Source organism: Oreochromis aureus, linkage group 1 (assembly GCF_013358895.1).
Source record: "Oreochromis aureus strain Israel breed Guangdong linkage group 1, ZZ_aureus, whole genome shotgun sequence".
In the NCBI taxonomy this organism is placed as follows: Eukaryota; Metazoa; Chordata; class Actinopteri; order Cichliformes; family Cichlidae; genus Oreochromis; species Oreochromis aureus.
Genome location: NC_052942.1, coordinates 39,137,101 through 39,155,405, shown reverse-complemented (window position 1 = coordinate 39,155,405; position 18,305 = coordinate 39,137,101). Strand labels below are relative to the sequence as shown.

Here is an 18,305-nt window from a genome sequence, read left to right as displayed (position 1 = left end):
CATTCTGTCAGGGAGTTGAAAATGTGGCTGAAAATGGTGAGTTTAATGCGTTGTTGTTTGGAAAAGCGGAATAAGCTCTGTGGTCCTGTTTCCTGTTGCTTGGGTGACTAATGATGCTGCTTTGTGCTAAGGAGTCTGTTTTTCCAAACAGGAAGTGACTGCAGCGTCATGTCACTCAGGCTCACTCAGCATTATGTCAGCATGCTGTTACACTACAGTGAGTCATTTTACATGTAAGCACACATTCCACAGTTCTGATAGTCTGAAGTACACGCCACAATAAAGTGATTGCGTAACATCGCTGACAAAAGCAGTGTCTGGTTTAAGAGTCAAAATGAAATGAGATTAATTTTAATGGGCGACTGTCAGAAACATCTAAATGACTTTTGGCTACAGAGTTTATGATGGGCTGTAATACGAGAAGCTTCTAATTGCAGCCTGTTAAATGAAGATTAGCAGCAGTGTTATAATTCAGTGAGCCCTGATGGTGCCAGTGTTGTGGGACTGTCTGACATTAGGTAGCACTATGAAGCTGTGGAAACTTATAGGCTAACTTAAGAGCAGCGATTTCTCTGAGGCTGATGGTTTTCGTGACAACCGCTGTACACGAGCCTAATTTCCACAAAATTTCCAAGAAGCTAAAGTTGCCATCTTTGATTTCACTCGTACTAAAGCTCCTTGAGAACGTCATTATTTACCTGACTTATTAAGAAAAGCAAGGGCTGTTTTTAAAGCTGCCTTTTGTAATGACACTCTGCAAGTTTTAATTAGTCCACTGTCAGGAGGGGTTTATTACAAGTCAAATATTTATTTATTTTTCTTTATTTCTTTTAGCTCTGCCTTTTTTTCCAGACCCTTAGGTCTTCTTAATTACATGTTTCATTAAAATATATACCGACTCGTTTTATGGCCTTGTGGTGAAAAATGGTATTACACTAAAGTGCAGCCTTGTACATAAAAAAAAAAAAAGCATCTTTTTTCTTCACATTCTGTCTTTATTTAATTTTTAAAGGTTTTTAACACAGGTATTTATAATAAGTATTTTATTCGCAGCAGAACCCTGAGCCTGGTTCTGCTGAAGGTTTCTTCCCATTAAAAGGGAGTTTTTCCTTCCCACGGTCGCCAAATGCGTGCTCATAATGGGTCGCCTGGTTGTTACAGGTTTCTCTATTGTTTTAGGGTCTTTACCTTTCAAAATAAAGCACCTTGAGGTATTGTTTGCTTGATGCTATATAAAGTTCCACTGCATTTAATTGGAATTGAATTAAAGTTGCATTGTTTTCACACACCAAGAAAGAGCTGCTCACAACTGTCTGTACCCGTGGATTTCTTCTTCACTGTTACAGCCTAATGAAGCTTGGACTTTGTGGTCATTTCCATCTGTCTTTTGTAGCTCCATGTTGTAGTTTCAGTATTTATTTATTTTTTAAATGGTCTTTGAAAAAAAAGTTGAAAAAGCTCCAAATAACTCAACCAGTCAGAAATGTTCAGAGCTGCAAGCCCTGGCAAGAAACTGCACGTACTTATGAAAGAAAGTTGGATCAGGAATAATTTGGAGGTAAAACTTGGAGCTTAATTTAGACCTTGTTTCATCTGGTGTTAACACACACAAAAGAATGGAAGTTGCCATAAAACCCAGCGTTCTCAGAACCTTTAGTCCCAGGAGCCTTGTTCACCTTTGGCCTTTGGTTGTCTGCATTTCCACTCCAGATGAGTCACACATGTCATTTTTGTGCACGACTCTACTACACCTTATTTTCAGTCCATGTTTGGCATGCTGCTGTAAGGCCACAGCATAGTAAACAAATTATATTAGCTACAACTACATATTTTTTTTATTTTTAATAATAGTGGTGAGCACCAATCAGGAGCGTTTCGAGCTGCAAGGCTGACCCAAAAAGTTCCAGAACCTTAAGATAATAATTCCCTCAGACATTTATTTTGTAAAGCGGTTTCTTTGCCAGTGAAGAACAGAGTCCCGGCAGTGGAAACACACTGAGCTCTTCCAAAGCCTCATAGTCCCTGCAGTGCAAACACAGCTTTAACAGTGAAACCGAAGCATGACGATGACATATCTGAAGATGTGTTTTAATGGTTAGTCCATCCAGTCAGCGTCACAAGAGCAATTTACTGATGATGAATCTCATGGTTCCCTCATCTGTCTTAACCCGACTGCCATAAATGCACAAGTAGGTTTCCAGGACAAATTTCCAGCTTTCAAGCGATCAACAGCTCTCACAAGCTTCAGCCTCGAGCTACCGTGGTCATAGCTGCACACAAGGAAATGGGACCCGTAGCTTTAGAAGCTGATGGAGGCTTTAGAGCCACACTTGTTCAATCTGAGAAACTCCTCATGTTTCTGTTAATGCTCGAAAAAATGTAGAAGAAATGGAACTGTGCCGCTTTAGACAGTAATCAGACTACAGTAACTACGAGCATTCAATAGTGATTTGGGTTTGGAAGGTGAGAAGTTACAGCGCTGCGCACAAAGACAATAGAAGTATATCCGTGTGAGCTGCCAGGTACAGACTTTCAGATATTTATTATTGTGAATAGTTGAAAGGTTGAAGTTTTGCCTTCATCCATCTTATTGACGTCACATTTTGCTCTTTTTCCCTCTGCAGTTATTAAAAGAAGGATGAAGCAATCATTGCTCAGCAGTCTTTGTTTGAACATGTTCTACACTGTGTTTCTCCAGCTTCTTTCCACACTAGTGCTGATTTCTCACTTTTTAAAAAATTAAGTTCAGTTTCAAAGATTCATAGCCATCACGTGAGCCCGACACCAGCCTGCCGCGAGGCGGTCGGAGCCCGGCTGGAATTTCTAGCATCAGATAAGCACCAGAGAACGCTGGTCCTTATAGATTACATTCCTCCACTGACCCCCTAATTGTTCCCATCTTGCCCCAGGGCTCGACCTGAGGCAGCTCTCCGCCTCCTTGATAGATTCAGTGAGATAATGAGAATGGTACACAGCCATCACATCTGCTGTGCTGCACGAAGCTGGTTTTATTTCATCGCCTCCTCCTGCTTCACTGCCTGGTTTTTGGAGGAAAAGGGTGGGACCTGTAAACAGCAGATAAGCCTGGATGGATGCATGGACGGATGTAATACTAAAAGCAATGTGTTGATAAGAGCTGAACAGGCGCTTCCTTCCTAAAATTTGTAGGCAGCAGTTGCACAACAGGCTGTTGATGAGTTTTGTTTCATATGCTCAGTGTCAGCTTTAAAGAGGATCAAAGTAAATTAGCAGCAGTGTTTATTTAAATCGAGTGTAAAGCTGTGTTTGCACATGAACAGTGTCGGCGGAAACAGTCTGGGCATCGTCTGAGTTTGTCCCGTCTTGCATTTGGCACACACAGCACAAGATTCTCCACATATGTTTTGTCATTACTGGAAATACTTCATTTAGTTTAGGCGGTGCGTGACGTCTCGCCTTCTCCTCTTTCTCCTCAACCAAACCAGTTCAGACAGATGACTGCTCTAATAAAATTAATAAATTAAATAAAACAAAGTCATCCGGGCACCACTTTCACTTTTCTGTCATGCTACGTTCCTGTCAATTAGAACTTCTTTGCAGACAGACGAGGTGTTTATTGACCTGGCATGAGAGCATCTCCTAGTAAAGGTTTCGCTCCATTTGTGGTACCTGCACGATGAACATGAACAAAACAGCTGAGGGGCCTCTTCTAATTTCCCCTGTCAGGTTTTGCCACAAAAGAACAGAGAGAGAGGATAACGTATCAGGTGTCCAATTAGCTCAACGTCTTCCCAAAGCCTTCATTACTCCCCGTGTTTACTGGACTCTTATGTGATTGGCTGGTGGGAGCTGGATGGATACGCTGATAAGCCGATGCACCGTACAGACTCATCCGAGCTGATGTTGGACGAGTCACATTTGCAACCACTGCATTGTTTTTCTCGGCCTGTGTGTTCAGGCAGTTGTGTGTTATTGTGTTACAACTCTGCAGCACTCTTTGTATGTGATTCTTTCCAGGTTAACGTCACTTGCCCCAAATCTGAAGTAATTCCAAACAATGGATGATGATCCCCTTCAGGGGGCAAGCTCTTCACTTCCTGCTGTGTCAGACATTTGATGTTTGTTTTGACAAGCTGTTGTAAATCTGTCTTTTAACAGTTGTTTCTCATACAGACTGGAACAGGGAACAGCTGTCATTGGCACATGCAGCCATGTCATCAGGCACAGTATTGGGCGTCATTTGCTTTTGCTTTGCATTATATTGGCAGAGCACGCTTTTTAGTATTGGTCGATCACATTAGTTTAATTGTGGGAAGCCAAAATCGTGATTGAGATTTAGATTTGATTAATTGTGCAGCCCAAGAACATGCGCACATGCTCGGAGTGAATCCTTTGCATGGTTACCCGTCTCTGCCCTCACAGAGTTTGTAGCAGAGCATCTAATCCAGCTGATTCAAATTAGAAAAGGTGGAGTGTTCTTCAACCTTTCCTGTTTGGTTTTGCAAAATGATAAATACCGTGATGACACAGTTCTGCATAACGGAAGCATGTACATTTTGACCCAGTGGGTCAATAGGATGCTAATCAATGAGGACCAAGAGGGGGGAAGTTGGAGGAGTAAGGCACCGGTGTTCCACACTCTTTTTAAGACGTGTGCATGTGTGTAAGCCATTCCTGTCCACTCTAAGATGTTAGGTTAAAAAAGCAGGCAAAAATAAAAACCAGGAGAAATTAAAATGTATGAGTTTTAAAACATCACCTCAATCCTTTTTTTTTTTTTTTTTTTTTTTTCACCGTTTTGTTTTTTGGAAGAGGACGATGTGCTTCTTCCTTTGGAAATATTTGCAATAATGGCCAGTGATTTATTTATATTTTTTTTTCTATACTTAACAGACATAAAGCTTTAAAATCACAGCACAGAACATTTTTAACCATTTTGTCCCCACTTCATGGAGATTGCCTTAAAATACTAACACTCACAGCCGAACTCCTTTATTTGGGCAGAATCCTGGTGAGATGGAGAGTCGGTGTGTGCTTCCTGTGTCTGTACCCCAGCTTCCTCCTACAGTCCAAACACTTGTTAGCTTAACTGGAGATTCTAGATTACCATGGATGTAAGGTAGATGTGCTCTATGGTTCAAATGTGACTTGGCGTTAAAACGCCTCGAGTGGACGGTAAGACTAGAAAAGCTCTGTCTGAAGGTTCTTAGTATCCAGGTCTTGGTAATCTAAGGAGCTTGGAAAGAAAAGTGACTGGACTCAAGTTTCTTGAAGACATTTCACCTCTCATGCAAGAAGCAGCTTCTTCAGTTTGCATATAAAGGTCAAAGGTCACTCTTTTGAGGATACCAATGTTTACATTTTGGACAGAAGACAGATGGTTTGAAAGAGGAGTGAAAGAAGCATCTGTGTCCACTGTGAACAACAATCTTTGAACAGAGGGCGGGGCTTATGACACCCACTGTGCCATCTATAATCCAGTTTTGAGATCCTTCCCAGATGCCTTCCCAGGGACTTGATCCCTGACTCTTGGTGGCGCTGTCACTTGGTGTTCGCTCGCTTTGTGGTAGAGTATCACTTCCTGTTCCTGCTCAAACACAGTGGTGTTTCTGAGTAGCTTTTCTGCTTAGCAATTTAATTTAAATCTTTTGATACATCCCTTTTTCATAGTATAATCTTAACGTGCTTCATCTGAATCACCCTTTCTGTGTACTCACTACCTAATTTATAGCCAAAGTATTCACTCACTGTCTCTTTACTGTTTCGCTAGCTTAGCTTAGCTCGTAGCCGACTCGTTAGCACCATGGCTACTTCACCTGTCCCTCCTGCACTTTCCTGCTCATTGTGTCAGATGTTTAGTTACTCCTCGGCCTCCTTTAGCAGTAATGATACCTGTAACAAATGTAGCATATTTGCAGCTCTGGAGGCCAGGATTACTGAATTGAGACTCGGCCGCACCCTTCATTCACCCGTAGCTAGCCAGGCCCCTGTAGCTGGTGCAGCCGAAGATAGCGTGGGCCCGTTAGCTGTTCCCCGGCAGACCCCAAGCAGCTGGGGAAAGAGGGCGGCTGGGTGACGGTGAGGAGGAAGCATAGTCTTAAACTGAAGCCCAGGTACACCACCAACCTGTTCATGTGTCTAACTGCTTTTTCCCCACTCGGCGACACACCGCCGGGGTCAAACTCTGGTAATTGGTGATTCTGTTCTCAGACGTGAAGCTAGAGACACCGGCAACCATAGTCAATTGTCTTCCAGGGGCCAGAGCAGGCGACATTGAAGGAAATTTAAAACTGCTGGCTAAGGGTAAACGTAAATACAGTAAGATCATAATTCACGTCGGCAGTAATGACACCCGGTTACGCCAATCGGAGGTCACTAAAATCAATATTGAATCGGTGTGTAACTTTGCCAAAACAATGTCGGACTCTGTAGTTTTCTCTGGTCCCTCCCCAATCAGACCAGGAGTGACATGTTTAGCCGCATGTTCTCCTTAAATTGCTGGCTGTCTGAGTGGTGTCCCAGAAACGATGTGGGCTTCATAGATAATTGGCAAACCTTCTGGAGGAAACCTGGTCTTGTTAGGAGAGACGGCATCCATCCCACTTTGGATGGAGCAGCTCTCATTTCTAGAAATATGGACCAATTTATTAAACCCCCAAAATATGACTATCCAGAGTTGGGACCAGGAAGCAGAGTTGCAGTCTTACACGCCTCTCTGCAGCTTCTCTCCTCCTGCTACCCCCAAAACCCATCTCCATTGAGACTGTGTCAGCTCCCAAAAAGACAAAAAAAAACTAAAACCAGCAACAAACAACTTAAACATAAAAATCACAAAGAAAGAACAATACAGTATCCACATCTGAACCAAAGAGTAAAACAGTGAAATGTGGATTATTAAATATTAGGTCTCTCTCTCCAAGTCTCTGTTAGTACATGACTTAATAATTGATCAACAAATCGATTTACTCTGCCTTACAGAAACCTGGTTGCAGCAGGATGAGTATGTTAGTTTAAATGAATCAACACCCCGAGTCATTCTAACTACCAGAAACCTCGAAGCACAGGCCGAGGGGCGGTGTGGCAGCAATTTTTCACACCAGTCTATTAATTAACGAAAGACCAAGACAGACTTTTAATTCATTTGAAAGCCTGATGCTTAGCCTCGTCCACCCCAGCTGTAAAACTCAGAAACCAGTCTTACTTGTTATCATCTATCGTCCACCTGGGCCTTACACAGAGTTTCTCTTTGATTTCTCAGACTTTTATCTGATTTAATGCTCAGCTCAGATAAAATCATTATTGTGGGTGATTTTAACATCCATGTAGATGCTAAAATGACAGCCTCAACATCGCATTTAATCTGTTATTAGACTCAATTGGCTTCTCTCAAAATGTAAAAGAACCCACCCACCACTTTAATCACACTCTAGATCTTGTTTTAACATATGGCACAGAAACTGAACATTTAACAGTGTTTCCTGAAAACCCTCTGCTGTCTGATCATTTCCTGATAACATTTACATTTACAATAATTGATTACACAGCAGTGGAGAGTAGACTTTATCAAAGTAGATGTCTTTCTGAAAGTGCTGTAACTAAGTTTAAGAATATAATCCACCCACTGTTATCATCTTCAATGCCCTGTACCAACATAGAGCAGAGCAGCTATCTGAACACTACTCCAACAGAGGTCGATTATCTTGTTAATAATTTTACCTCCTCACTACGCATGCGACTCTGGATACTGTAGCTCCTGTGAAAACTAAGGCCTCAAATCCAAGTACCTGACTCCGTGGTATAATTCTCAAACACGTAGCCTAAAGCAGATAACTCGTAAGCTGGAGAGGAAATGGCGTGTCACAAATTTAGAGAATCATCATTTAGCCTGGAGAAATAGTTTGCTGCTTTATAAGAAAGCCCTCCGCAAAGCCAGAACATCTTACTATTCGTCACTGATTGAAGAAAATAAGAACAACCCCAGGTTTCTCTTCAGCACTGTAGCCAGGCTGACAAAAAGTCAGAGCTCTACTGAGCCAACAATCCCTTTAACGTTAACTAGTAATGACTTCATGAACTTCTTCACAAATAAAATTTTTATCATTAGAGAAAAAAATTACCAATAATCATCCCACAGATGTAATATTATCTACAGCTACTTTTAGTACCATCGATGTTAAGTTAAACTCTTTTCTCCAATTGATCTTTCTGAGTTAACTTCAATAATTAATTCCTCCAAACCATCAACGTGTCTTTTAGACCCCATTCCTACAAAACTGCTCAAAGAAGTCCTGCCATTAATTAATGCTTCGATCTTAAATATGATCAACCTATCTCTAATAATCGGCTATGTACCACAGGCCTTCAAGGTGGCTGTAGTTAAACCTTTACTTAAAAAGCCATCTCTAGACCCAGCTGTCTTAGCTAATTATAGGCCAATCTCCAACCTTCCTTTCATATCAAACATCCTTGAAAGAGTAGTTGTCAAACAGCTAACAGATCATCTGCAGAGGAATGGCTTATTTGAAGAGTTTCAGTCAGGTTTCAGAGCTCATCACAGCACAGAAACAGCTTTAGTGAAGGTTACAAATGATCTTCTTATGGCCTCTGACAGTGGACTCATCTCTGTGCTTGTCCTGCTAGACCTCAGTGCTGCGTTCGATACTGTCGACCATAATATCCTATTAGATCGATTAGAACATGCTGTAGGTATTACAGGTACTGCACTGCAGTGGTTTGTATCATATCTATCTAATAGACTCCAATTTGTTCAAGTAAATGGAGAGTCCTCTTCACCCACTAAGGTCAATTATGGTGTTCCACAGGGTTCAGTGCTAGGACCAATTCTATTTACATTATACATGCTTCCCTTAGGCAGCATCATTAGAAGACATAGCATAAATTTTCACTGCTATGCAGATGACACGCAGCTCTATCTGTCCATGAAGCCAGGTAACACACACCAATTAGTTAAACTGCAGGAATGTCTTAAAGACATAAAGACCTGGATGGCCGCTAACTTTCTGCTTCTTAATTCAGATCAAACTGAGGTTATTGTACTCAGCCCTGAAAATCTTAGAAATATGGTATCTAAGCAGATTCTTACTCTGGATGGCATTACCTTGGCCTCCAGTAACACTGTGAGGAACCTTGGAGTCATTTTTGACCAAGACATGTCCTTCAATTCACATATTAAACAAATATGTAAGACTGCTTTCTTCCATTTGTGCAACATCTCTAAAATTAGAAATATCCTGTCTCAGAGTGATGCTGAAAAACTAGTTCATGCATTTATTACTTCCAGGCTGGACTACTGTAATTCATTATTATCAGGATGTCCTAAAAACTCACTGAAAAGCCTTCAGCTGATCCAAAATGCTGCAGCAAGAGTCCTGACAGGGACTAGAAAGAGAGAACATATTTCTCCTGTTTTGGCTTCCCTTCATTGGCTTCCTGTTAAATCCAGAATTGAATTCAAAATCCTGCTCCTCACATACAAGGTCTTAAATAATCAGGCCCCATCTTAATGACCTTGTAGTACCATATCACCCTATTAGAGCACTTCGCTCTCGCTCTGCAGGCCTACTTGTTGTTCCTAGAGTATTTAAAAGTAGAATGGGAGGCAGAGCCTTCAGTTTTCAGGCCCCTCTTCTGTGGAACCAGCTTCCAGTTTGGATTCGGGAGACAGACACTATCTCTACTTTCAAGATTAGGCTTAAAACTTTCCTTTTTGCTAAAGCATATAGTTAGGGCTGGACCAGGTGACCCTGAATCCTCCCTTAGTTATGCTGCAATAGACGTAGGCTGCCGGGATTCCCATGATGCATTGAGTTTTTCCTTCCAGTCACCTTTCTCACTCACTATGTGCTAATAGACCTCTCTGCATCGAATCATATCTGTTATTAATCTCTGTCTCTCTTCCACAGCATGTCTTTATCCTGTTTTTCTTCTCTCACCCCAACCGGTCTCAGCAGATGGCCGCCCCTCCCTGAGCCTGGTTCTGCCGGAGGTTTCTTCCTGTTAAAAGGGAGTTTTTCCTTCCCACTGTCGCCAAAGTGCTTGCTCATAGGGGGTCATATGATTGTTGTGTTTTTCTCTGTATTTATTATTGTGCTATCTACTGTACAATATAAAGCGCCTTGAGGCGACTTTTGTTGTGATTTGGCGCTATATAAATAAAATTGAATTGAATTGAATTGAATTGAATTGAATGCCTTAACGCCCACTCGCATCCTGGGCCATTTGAACTCAATAAACCACATGACAGGGTGAGGCATGGTCTCACAATGGGTTAGCCTGAAACCTTGGCTGATAATGACCTACACCCATTTCCACACCTTGACTCAGATGATCAATAGTCGGTCAACAACCCTCTTAGGGACACTCCCAGTAAGCCTTAATAATCTGGGACTCTCCACCAATTGGTGTTAGAACCAAAGAAGCTTCTTGGATGAAATGTCTTCAAGAAACTTAAAGAAGTCCAGTCGCTTTTTTTTTTTTTTTTTTTTTTTTTTCCCCCCCCCCCCAGCTCCTTAGACTACTGTGTCTAAAATTTTTGTTCTCAAACTGATCTCCCTGTTGGAGCTCAGTCTGGGTGGAGTTATTTTTTTCTCTCCTTATCTTTCCTCATGTTGTGCTTTTCCATGTATACCCCTCTGACCTGTCTTCCCCATGTGATGTTTGTAATGTATGTATGGTCGGATGGGTAAGACGGCGCTGGCACAGCTGGCAGCCTTAACCCAATTTCCCTCGGGATGAATAATGTACAATCAATCAATCAATCAAAATGTGAGTGCAAACTCTACAAACTTTTCACAGAAAGATTTGGATGGTTCTGTAGACTCAGATGTAAAATTAGTTGAACCTGAAAATGTGCAGATTGAGTCAGGGGGGATGTTTGGAGCTTCTTTTATGGTCACTGTCCAAGTTCACTTTCAGGTCTTCTGTAAATTCTTACTGAAAACTATAGTGAAGAAAATGTAAATCCATGAACAACCACGTGACCTGCAGTTACACCATCAGTTTAAAATGTGGAGGTGAGCCTCCTCCGCCTCCTCCGTGCAGCTCCAGGCTGACGGAAGGATCTGTGTTGTTAGAGAAGAAGAATGTGGACCTGCAGGTCTAGAGTCTGACACTCAAAAGCAGACCTGATGTGTTTGATAACTGGTTATTGTAGACTCATACCTGGCCATGACTCGACTACAAACATGCTGCCAGGCCGAGCAGGGCAGCTATAAATAGACATGAAACTGATCTGGAACACAGACCCTGTTTACTGGTTTGAGAGAGTAAAAAACACATTCCTGTTGCATACTGCCCCAAAAAACCGCAGACTGTGTGACCTGTTGGATTGGTTTTGTAAAGCAACTTTCTGTCACATGTAAATAAAAACAGTGAAAGTACAGAAGCCACAGATACAAAAGGAGGGAGGGGTTAAACAGCCATTTCTAAAATAAACAGAATAACTTCTGACACTGTGCTGCTAAAGTGAGCAGCATTCATTCACAACAGATGAATAACTGTATGATTATCCAACAGCACAAAAGTCACACATCAGCTCCAGCTTTAGAAATGGCTGTAAAACATTTACAGCAGCAACGGTTACTAATTAGCTTCTCTCAGCCTAAACCAACTTTGTTTGCATGAAGCAGTCAGTTTTATTACAGATTACACTGATTTTTATTATTGAAACTGGAACACATCATTCAGAAAAATCCAAGTTATTTGGATGGCGCGCCTTCTTCACTCAGAGGTTAGTCATGGAGTTCCCCAGGGTTCTGTGCTGGGACCAATTATTTTCACTGCCAAAGGGAAGAATGTATAACATGAGGGCACTGCGTGCATTTCCATTGTTCTGCAGGTAATGCCTAGTTATATTTAGCAATGCAACCAGATACACAAGTCAGTTAGTTAAATTACAGACATGTTTTAAAGACAAAGGGAAAGATGACTCCTGCTTCCTGCTGCTAAACTCAGATTAAATTAAAGTTACTGTATTTAACCTCAGAAACACGGTGACTAACCTGATGGCATTACACTGGCCTCCATTAACACTGCAAGGAACCTTTGAGTCATTTTAGTCAGTGTGGCCTTCAACAAACACATTAAACAAATATGCATGACTGCTTACTATAAAAATTCGAAACCTCCCGCGTCTCTGTTATCATTTACATTCTGGAAAACTACTCATGAGTGATCAAACGGTAATATTAAAGACCTATTGGCATCATACATTTCCCTACATAGCTGTTCAGTCTCAGACTGTGGGCTTTCTTGTGGTTCTTAGGGTGATGAAAAGTAGAATAGGAAGCAGACTGGCTGTGAAGATCAGATGACCCTAAACCCTCCTTTAGTTACACTCCTCTAGGCGCGTAACTAAAGGAGTTGTGTTGAATAATGTCTTGATGCATGCTCAATCATCCAGGTGAGTAAATCCCAAAAAGTTGATTCTGTTCATCCAGACGTAACGTTTTCAGTGGGAGAAACATTTCTTCACTCATCCAAGTGACTTCTTCAGTCTCAGCTGACTGCAGGTTTCCAACCTTATAAACAGTACATTTGCACAATGACTGAAACAAGCACCACTGAAGGAACAATGGGCTGGGAGGTCAGTTCCTTCATCATTAATATGCAAATTCTCATGACCATTGATCAATAGCCATGAGTACCATTCACAGAGAGTTGGGGAATGGCTGCAATCACAGCATTGTAAGACGGTGACAGATGTACCCTTAGGCCCCCTCCTCAATTCAGAGATGGTCTTTCCCTTTTCACGTAAATGGCCTCCTTGACTCCGCGCTCAAACCAGCGTTCCTCCCTGTCCAGGATGTGTACATCCTCATCCTTGACAGAGCGCCCACTGGCCTGTAGGTGTAAATAGGTGAAAAAATTCAGTGGGCTAGTTTCAGTCATTGTGCAAATGTACTGTTTATGAGGCTGGGGAAACCTGCAGTCAGCTGAGACTGAAGAAGTCACCTGGATGAGTGAAGAAATGTTTCTCCCACTGAAAACACTACGTCTGTTGAACGATGTTAGTGGATCTGTACCTTCTTGTATTATAAAGTGTCCTGAGATGCCCATTGTTATGAATTATTTATATATAAATACAATAGAGTTGTTATAAGGTCCTGCTTTATAATGGTTGTGGTTCATTCTTGATAATTCGCTTCTTTGTCTTTATTTTTCCAGTCAGCCAGAATATTTACATGTCATGCAAATTCAGTAAAATCGGGCGTTCTGCAGGAACGACGGTGGAGGAGTCGCATCTGTTTGAGCTAAAGCATCGGCACAACAGTCCAGTGTTTTCTGCTGCTGTTGAATTTGACAACATTGTGTCTTATTACATTACACTGATACACCAGGACTCCATTGTTTTTAACAAGAATATAATAAATATATTGAAGTATAAATGGCATTCCTCTCTGACGCAGGACAACATGGATCGATACGATCCTGGAGTAAATCGACGTCAGGAGTTTTTCTTGTGCTGTGGCTTTAGAAGTCACAGCCAAGCATGTGATCTACAGCTGTCCTACACTGTGCTGTAAATAAATGCATGTATCACTCATCCAGAAAAGCTGTTATTGATCAGCTAATTGAAGTTGGTGGCTTATATTTTGGCGAGTTTTTTGCATAAAGTGTGACTCCTGATATTGGAGGATTGTTGCATCTTGTTGTATTTGCCATAAATGTGACTGTTTTCAGTTTGTGATTTATTCAGACAGCAGGTGTCCTCGCATTAGTTACCAAATCTCAAAATGTCTTCAGCTTTATTAGGCTGGACGATCCTTTAGAAATCTGGGTGCAGCTTTAGTGTGAGAATCATCCAGATTAGCAGATATCCGACCAGATTACTTTCTCCCACATGAATATAGAGGCAACGATCCACAGACCTCATCGGTTAAACCGGTCGAGTCAGTTTTGTTTGTTTGCAGCAGCGGCTGCAGGATCTGTTTCTACTGACACCAGAGATCGGTGTCCCTCGCTCTGCCTCGGCTTTTCACACACAGACAAATCTGTTCACAGCTGAGCTCCGTCGTGATTCAGCATTGCATAAACCTGATCTTCACTGATCTGTCTGCCTGTGTGTCCTTCAGCTGGAAGACTGCACCCTCCAGCTGTCTCCCAGTGGAAACTATCTGGACCTGGACTCTTCTCTGGCTGAGCAGCGAGACGAGCTGGAGAGCTTCTATGAAGATGTGGCGTAAGAAAAGCTTTTGTGTGTGTGTGTGTGTGTGTGTGTGTGTCCTGCCAATTGTCTATTTTTAACATGTATTTTTATTGGGAACATGACTCATTAATGCTGCAGCCAAACACGTCAGGCAGAGACATGCCGTCCTTGTAACCCCACAAACACAGAAAACAGGAGAAGCACTGGACCCACACAGACACCCCCCCACCTGCATCCCCACCCGCACCCAAACAATCGCTGTCAACAACATACTCAAATATTAAAATGAAATAAAAAATAATATATGGAAAAATAGCCAAGATAAAATAAAGGCACAGCACATTTTTATCATATTTATAAAACAATAGTAGTTTACCATTACTCACTATAATACACTTTATGTAATTTAAAGTACTATTGTTATTATTCATTTTAGTTATGTTCATATAGTACATGTGTAACATTCATTGTTTAGTAAAAGTTGTTTACATGTTTAGTGATAAATAAGTGAAAACAGATTTTGTTGTCGAGCGCTTTAAACGCTGTGCTCGCTGCAGGCGGCAGCTTCATACTGACCGGCTGCCCGAGAACGTACGTGCCTCAGAGTATAACGATGATGTCTAATTGTGACATCAGCTAAGATGCACAGGAATAATTTGGTCTAATTCTGTATATACTATATACTCTTGCCAACACTTTCTTTAAAAGTGTAAAACATTCTGGGGTCAATTTAAAAAAAAAAAAGAAGAAAAAAAGAGGCAGGTGTGAAAGTGAGATCACAGGAAGTACCATTTTAAATTTAGTTATTAAAGATGATTGCTATTTTATTTTATATAAAAATATATAATAATTTTAAAATGCACATCTGAAGCTCAGAGGTCCAGAGTGATATTTAGAATCCCCGTGCACCTAAACATTGTCTGAGTCAGAAACAGGGTTTTAAATCACTCTGTATGGCATCATCGCTTTGACCTTCAGATCCATCTGTTGACCTTGAGGGTGATATTTTAAATTTTTACTTTTCACATGTTGCCAACAGACAGCACACTTGTAAGATGTCATCAATTTTGAGCCAATAAATCATGAAGTTAACCACAAAGACCTCGGGGGATGGAAGCCATTTTTTAATCAATTGTTGCGTGACCCCGCTCTTCACCCCCGCTCGATCAAAACTTTTCCGGGTATCGTGTTTACAGACAGAAACACCAAAAGCACAACTTCCTTGGCAGAGGTAATAAAATTATGAATAATCAAAATAATGGATAAAAGGAGTAAAAGAAGTAGAATTAGTGAAAAAATTAAAATCACTTTTTAAAACAATAAGTTTATGAAAAAGCAAAAAATCCGTCCGTCCGTCCGTTTTCTTCCACTTATCCCATTCAGGGTTAGGAGGGGGTTGAGCCTGTCATAGCTGTCACAGGGCAGGAGGCCCGGGACACCCTGCACAGGTCAGTCTGTCACCGGACTGAAGTGCACAGATGGATAACCCTTCACACCTATGGTTGGTTTGGAATCACCAGTTTTCCTAGCCCGATGCATGTCTTTGGACTGTGGGAGGAAGCTGGAGTATCTGGGTTCAAATCCAGGCCTCAGACTGGACCTTCTTTCTGTGATGAATCACATTCATTTCAGTGATGTGGAACTGAAACACACACATTGTAGCTGCTTGGTGTGTGTGTGTCTGTGTGTGTGTCCAGCAGTTTAAACTCAGCCATTTACGGCACATAAGATCTGGAGTCTGTGCAATGCTGTAAGAGCGTCTGAAAAACGTATTCCTCTTTTAGCCTCCAGACAAACACGCCCACCTTTACATCTTCCCTTCTCCCGTTTCTCCTTCTCTCTCGCTCTCATTCTTTCCATACCTCCATGCTGTCGTTCTTTCCATACTCTAATCCCAGCATGCCGCAGTCTGACTGTATGTGGAAACTTAGCTGTTCTGGGATCACCTCAGACCAGCTGTCTGCACACACTGATCACACTGACAGCGGATCAGGACTCCGTGTAGAAGCAAGTCTTTGTGAAAAGTGCCTTTAGTTTTGTTGGAGCATGAAAACTGCACTCAGATCTGATAAAAACCCAATTAAACCCACTTTGGAGGTTCTTCTTCCATCGTCTTTGCTGACTCGGTGTCCTCCCAAATATGCCAACTCGGGACTCTTTGAGTGCCATGTCCGTCTCGTATGATGATTCGATTACACAAAAGTTAATCTGGTTAGATGTCTGTCACGAAGCTGGCTGCTCTGACTGAACCTGAACTCTGAGTCGTGACTGTTTTTATTCTGAACTCAAACGGTTTCTTATTTTTCCACAGGAGAGGAAGGAAGCCCATCCTGATTCTGAGGACTCAGCTCTCTGTTCGTGTTCACGCCATCCTGGGTAATTATGTCCTCAGTCTTCTGCTTTATTTTTTCCCTCTGTCCTCTCCTGCAGCACAGGAGTGATGACTTGGGGGAAACTCTTGCCGTCTTCCACCACAGTGACGTGTTGCACTCAGCTGGGAGGATTTCCTTTCTCTGAGTCTGCAGCTTAGAAAATACAGCGGTTACTTTCTCCACATGAAGTTGAGCTCAGGTTTAGAGTTTTGCTCAGCTGTTGTTTTATCTGTTGAAGGTGCTGAACATCGGGAAAGCTTAGCAGTAGCTCCTCCGAAGCTTGTTTAGAGGGATCAGAGGTGTCCTCTGAGCAGGCTGCTGGAAAGCCTGAAAGTCTTTAAAAGCTTCATTGTTTTAAGTGCATTTTGGGAAATGTAGTTTCCTGCAGACTGACCCCACAGGGAGCTCACTGCCGCATGTAAATGTGAGTAAGACAGGATTAGCATGACTCTTCTCACTTCAGGCGAGCTCCAACTAAAGTCTGATACTGCAGACATTTTTAAGACCAGAAAAAAAATCTCCCATTGAGGTTTCCATGGAAACAGATCGGCTTGAGAAGACGAGCTCCTGTCCGGACTCGTCCTGGTTACGTTTGCAAAAGGAGGAGGAGCGCGGGCATGTTGAAGAGTGTCAGGACTATATTAGGGAATATTGTGGATCTCCTGATGATATCAGTCATTACATCCAGCGGTTTCCTCACAGCAGCCTTGTTTATCACAGATTTCATCTTAAGAAGCAAAATGAAGTCGTGGCTCCTGTTTGCCTCGTTTCAGTCCCGAGGAGCGTATTTAACAAGCGAGAGTAATGCTAAGGCGAGTGATGTCGAGGTTAAAGTCGGAGCTTTCTGTGGTTTTTACCGTCACTGTGGTAACTCGCGCTGAATGCAGGAGCTGGTTGGGATCAGGTTATCTTCAGGCTTTCCATTTCAGCTGTACCAACATGGCACCCAGCTATAAACTGAGTGCAAACTTGTCAGTGAACTGTGCATGTACTGAGTTGATGATGCAGGAATATTTAAATGTTCTGATACTTGATTCTGTGCATAAAATCAAACTCTTCATCGCTTTCACGCTGCTCAATCACAGAAAACATCAGGAACACCTGTGCAGTCATCTCTTTATTAGGCTGCAGGACAGCAAGTTTAAACTGGATCCATTTAAATATTAAAAGTTTCAGCCGTCACCAGTGGGAGTGTTTATCTCAAAGTTTTTTTTTAATTGCTCTGTGCAGCTCTGTAATCACCAGATTAATGATTTTCTGCAGCATGAACCTCTCGTCTTATTTGCAGCAGTGTTGCATTTTTATTTTTATGTTCTTTATAGACTTTTTCTATGCAAGTGATTTCTATCTAACATTAACACATTTGTAGTAACTCTGGGTTTACTATCTTATCCAAGAATATTTGGCATGCAGACTGGATCAAATCAAACCACCAACCTTCTGATTAGCAGATGACCTGCTCCGCCTCCTGAGCTACAGCCACCCAGGATGCAGGGATTAGCAGAGAAAGATGATAACCACTATCATCGCACCGTTATCTCAAATATGATTTTAGGCTTTGTCGAGCCAGCGAACACAAGGAAAGCCTGGCTGTGTTGAACATCAGTCTACCTCTCTGATTTTTTTTTTTTTTTTTTTTTTTTAAAATGTTTCCACATAAACCAGTTTACATCTGAGCTCACTGGGAAAGAGCGAGGTGAAGCGAATCCGTTATCAGTCACGGCAGTATTAGCACTTTCTGTAAATCCTGTGCTTTGATTTACCTTTTCATGCCATCTCGAAAAGCT

General features: G+C 41.8%; 1 protein-coding gene across 7 annotated transcripts in view; it reads left to right on the top strand.

Moving 5' to 3' along the window:
- The window catches only part of fhod1 (formin homology 2 domain containing 1), a 59,871-nt gene that overhangs the window by 3,126 nt on the left and 38,440 nt on the right, over nt 1-18,305 (top strand). For all 7 annotated transcript variants that reach the window (XM_031743712.2, XM_039613760.1, XM_031743717.2 and 4 more), the window contains 2 exons: nt 14,073-14,179; nt 16,458-16,522. In XM_031743712.2, the coding sequence (XP_031599572.1) occupies nt 14,073-14,179; nt 16,458-16,522 (172 nt within the window). The remainder of the gene's footprint in view (nt 1-14,072; nt 14,180-16,457; nt 16,523-18,305) is intronic.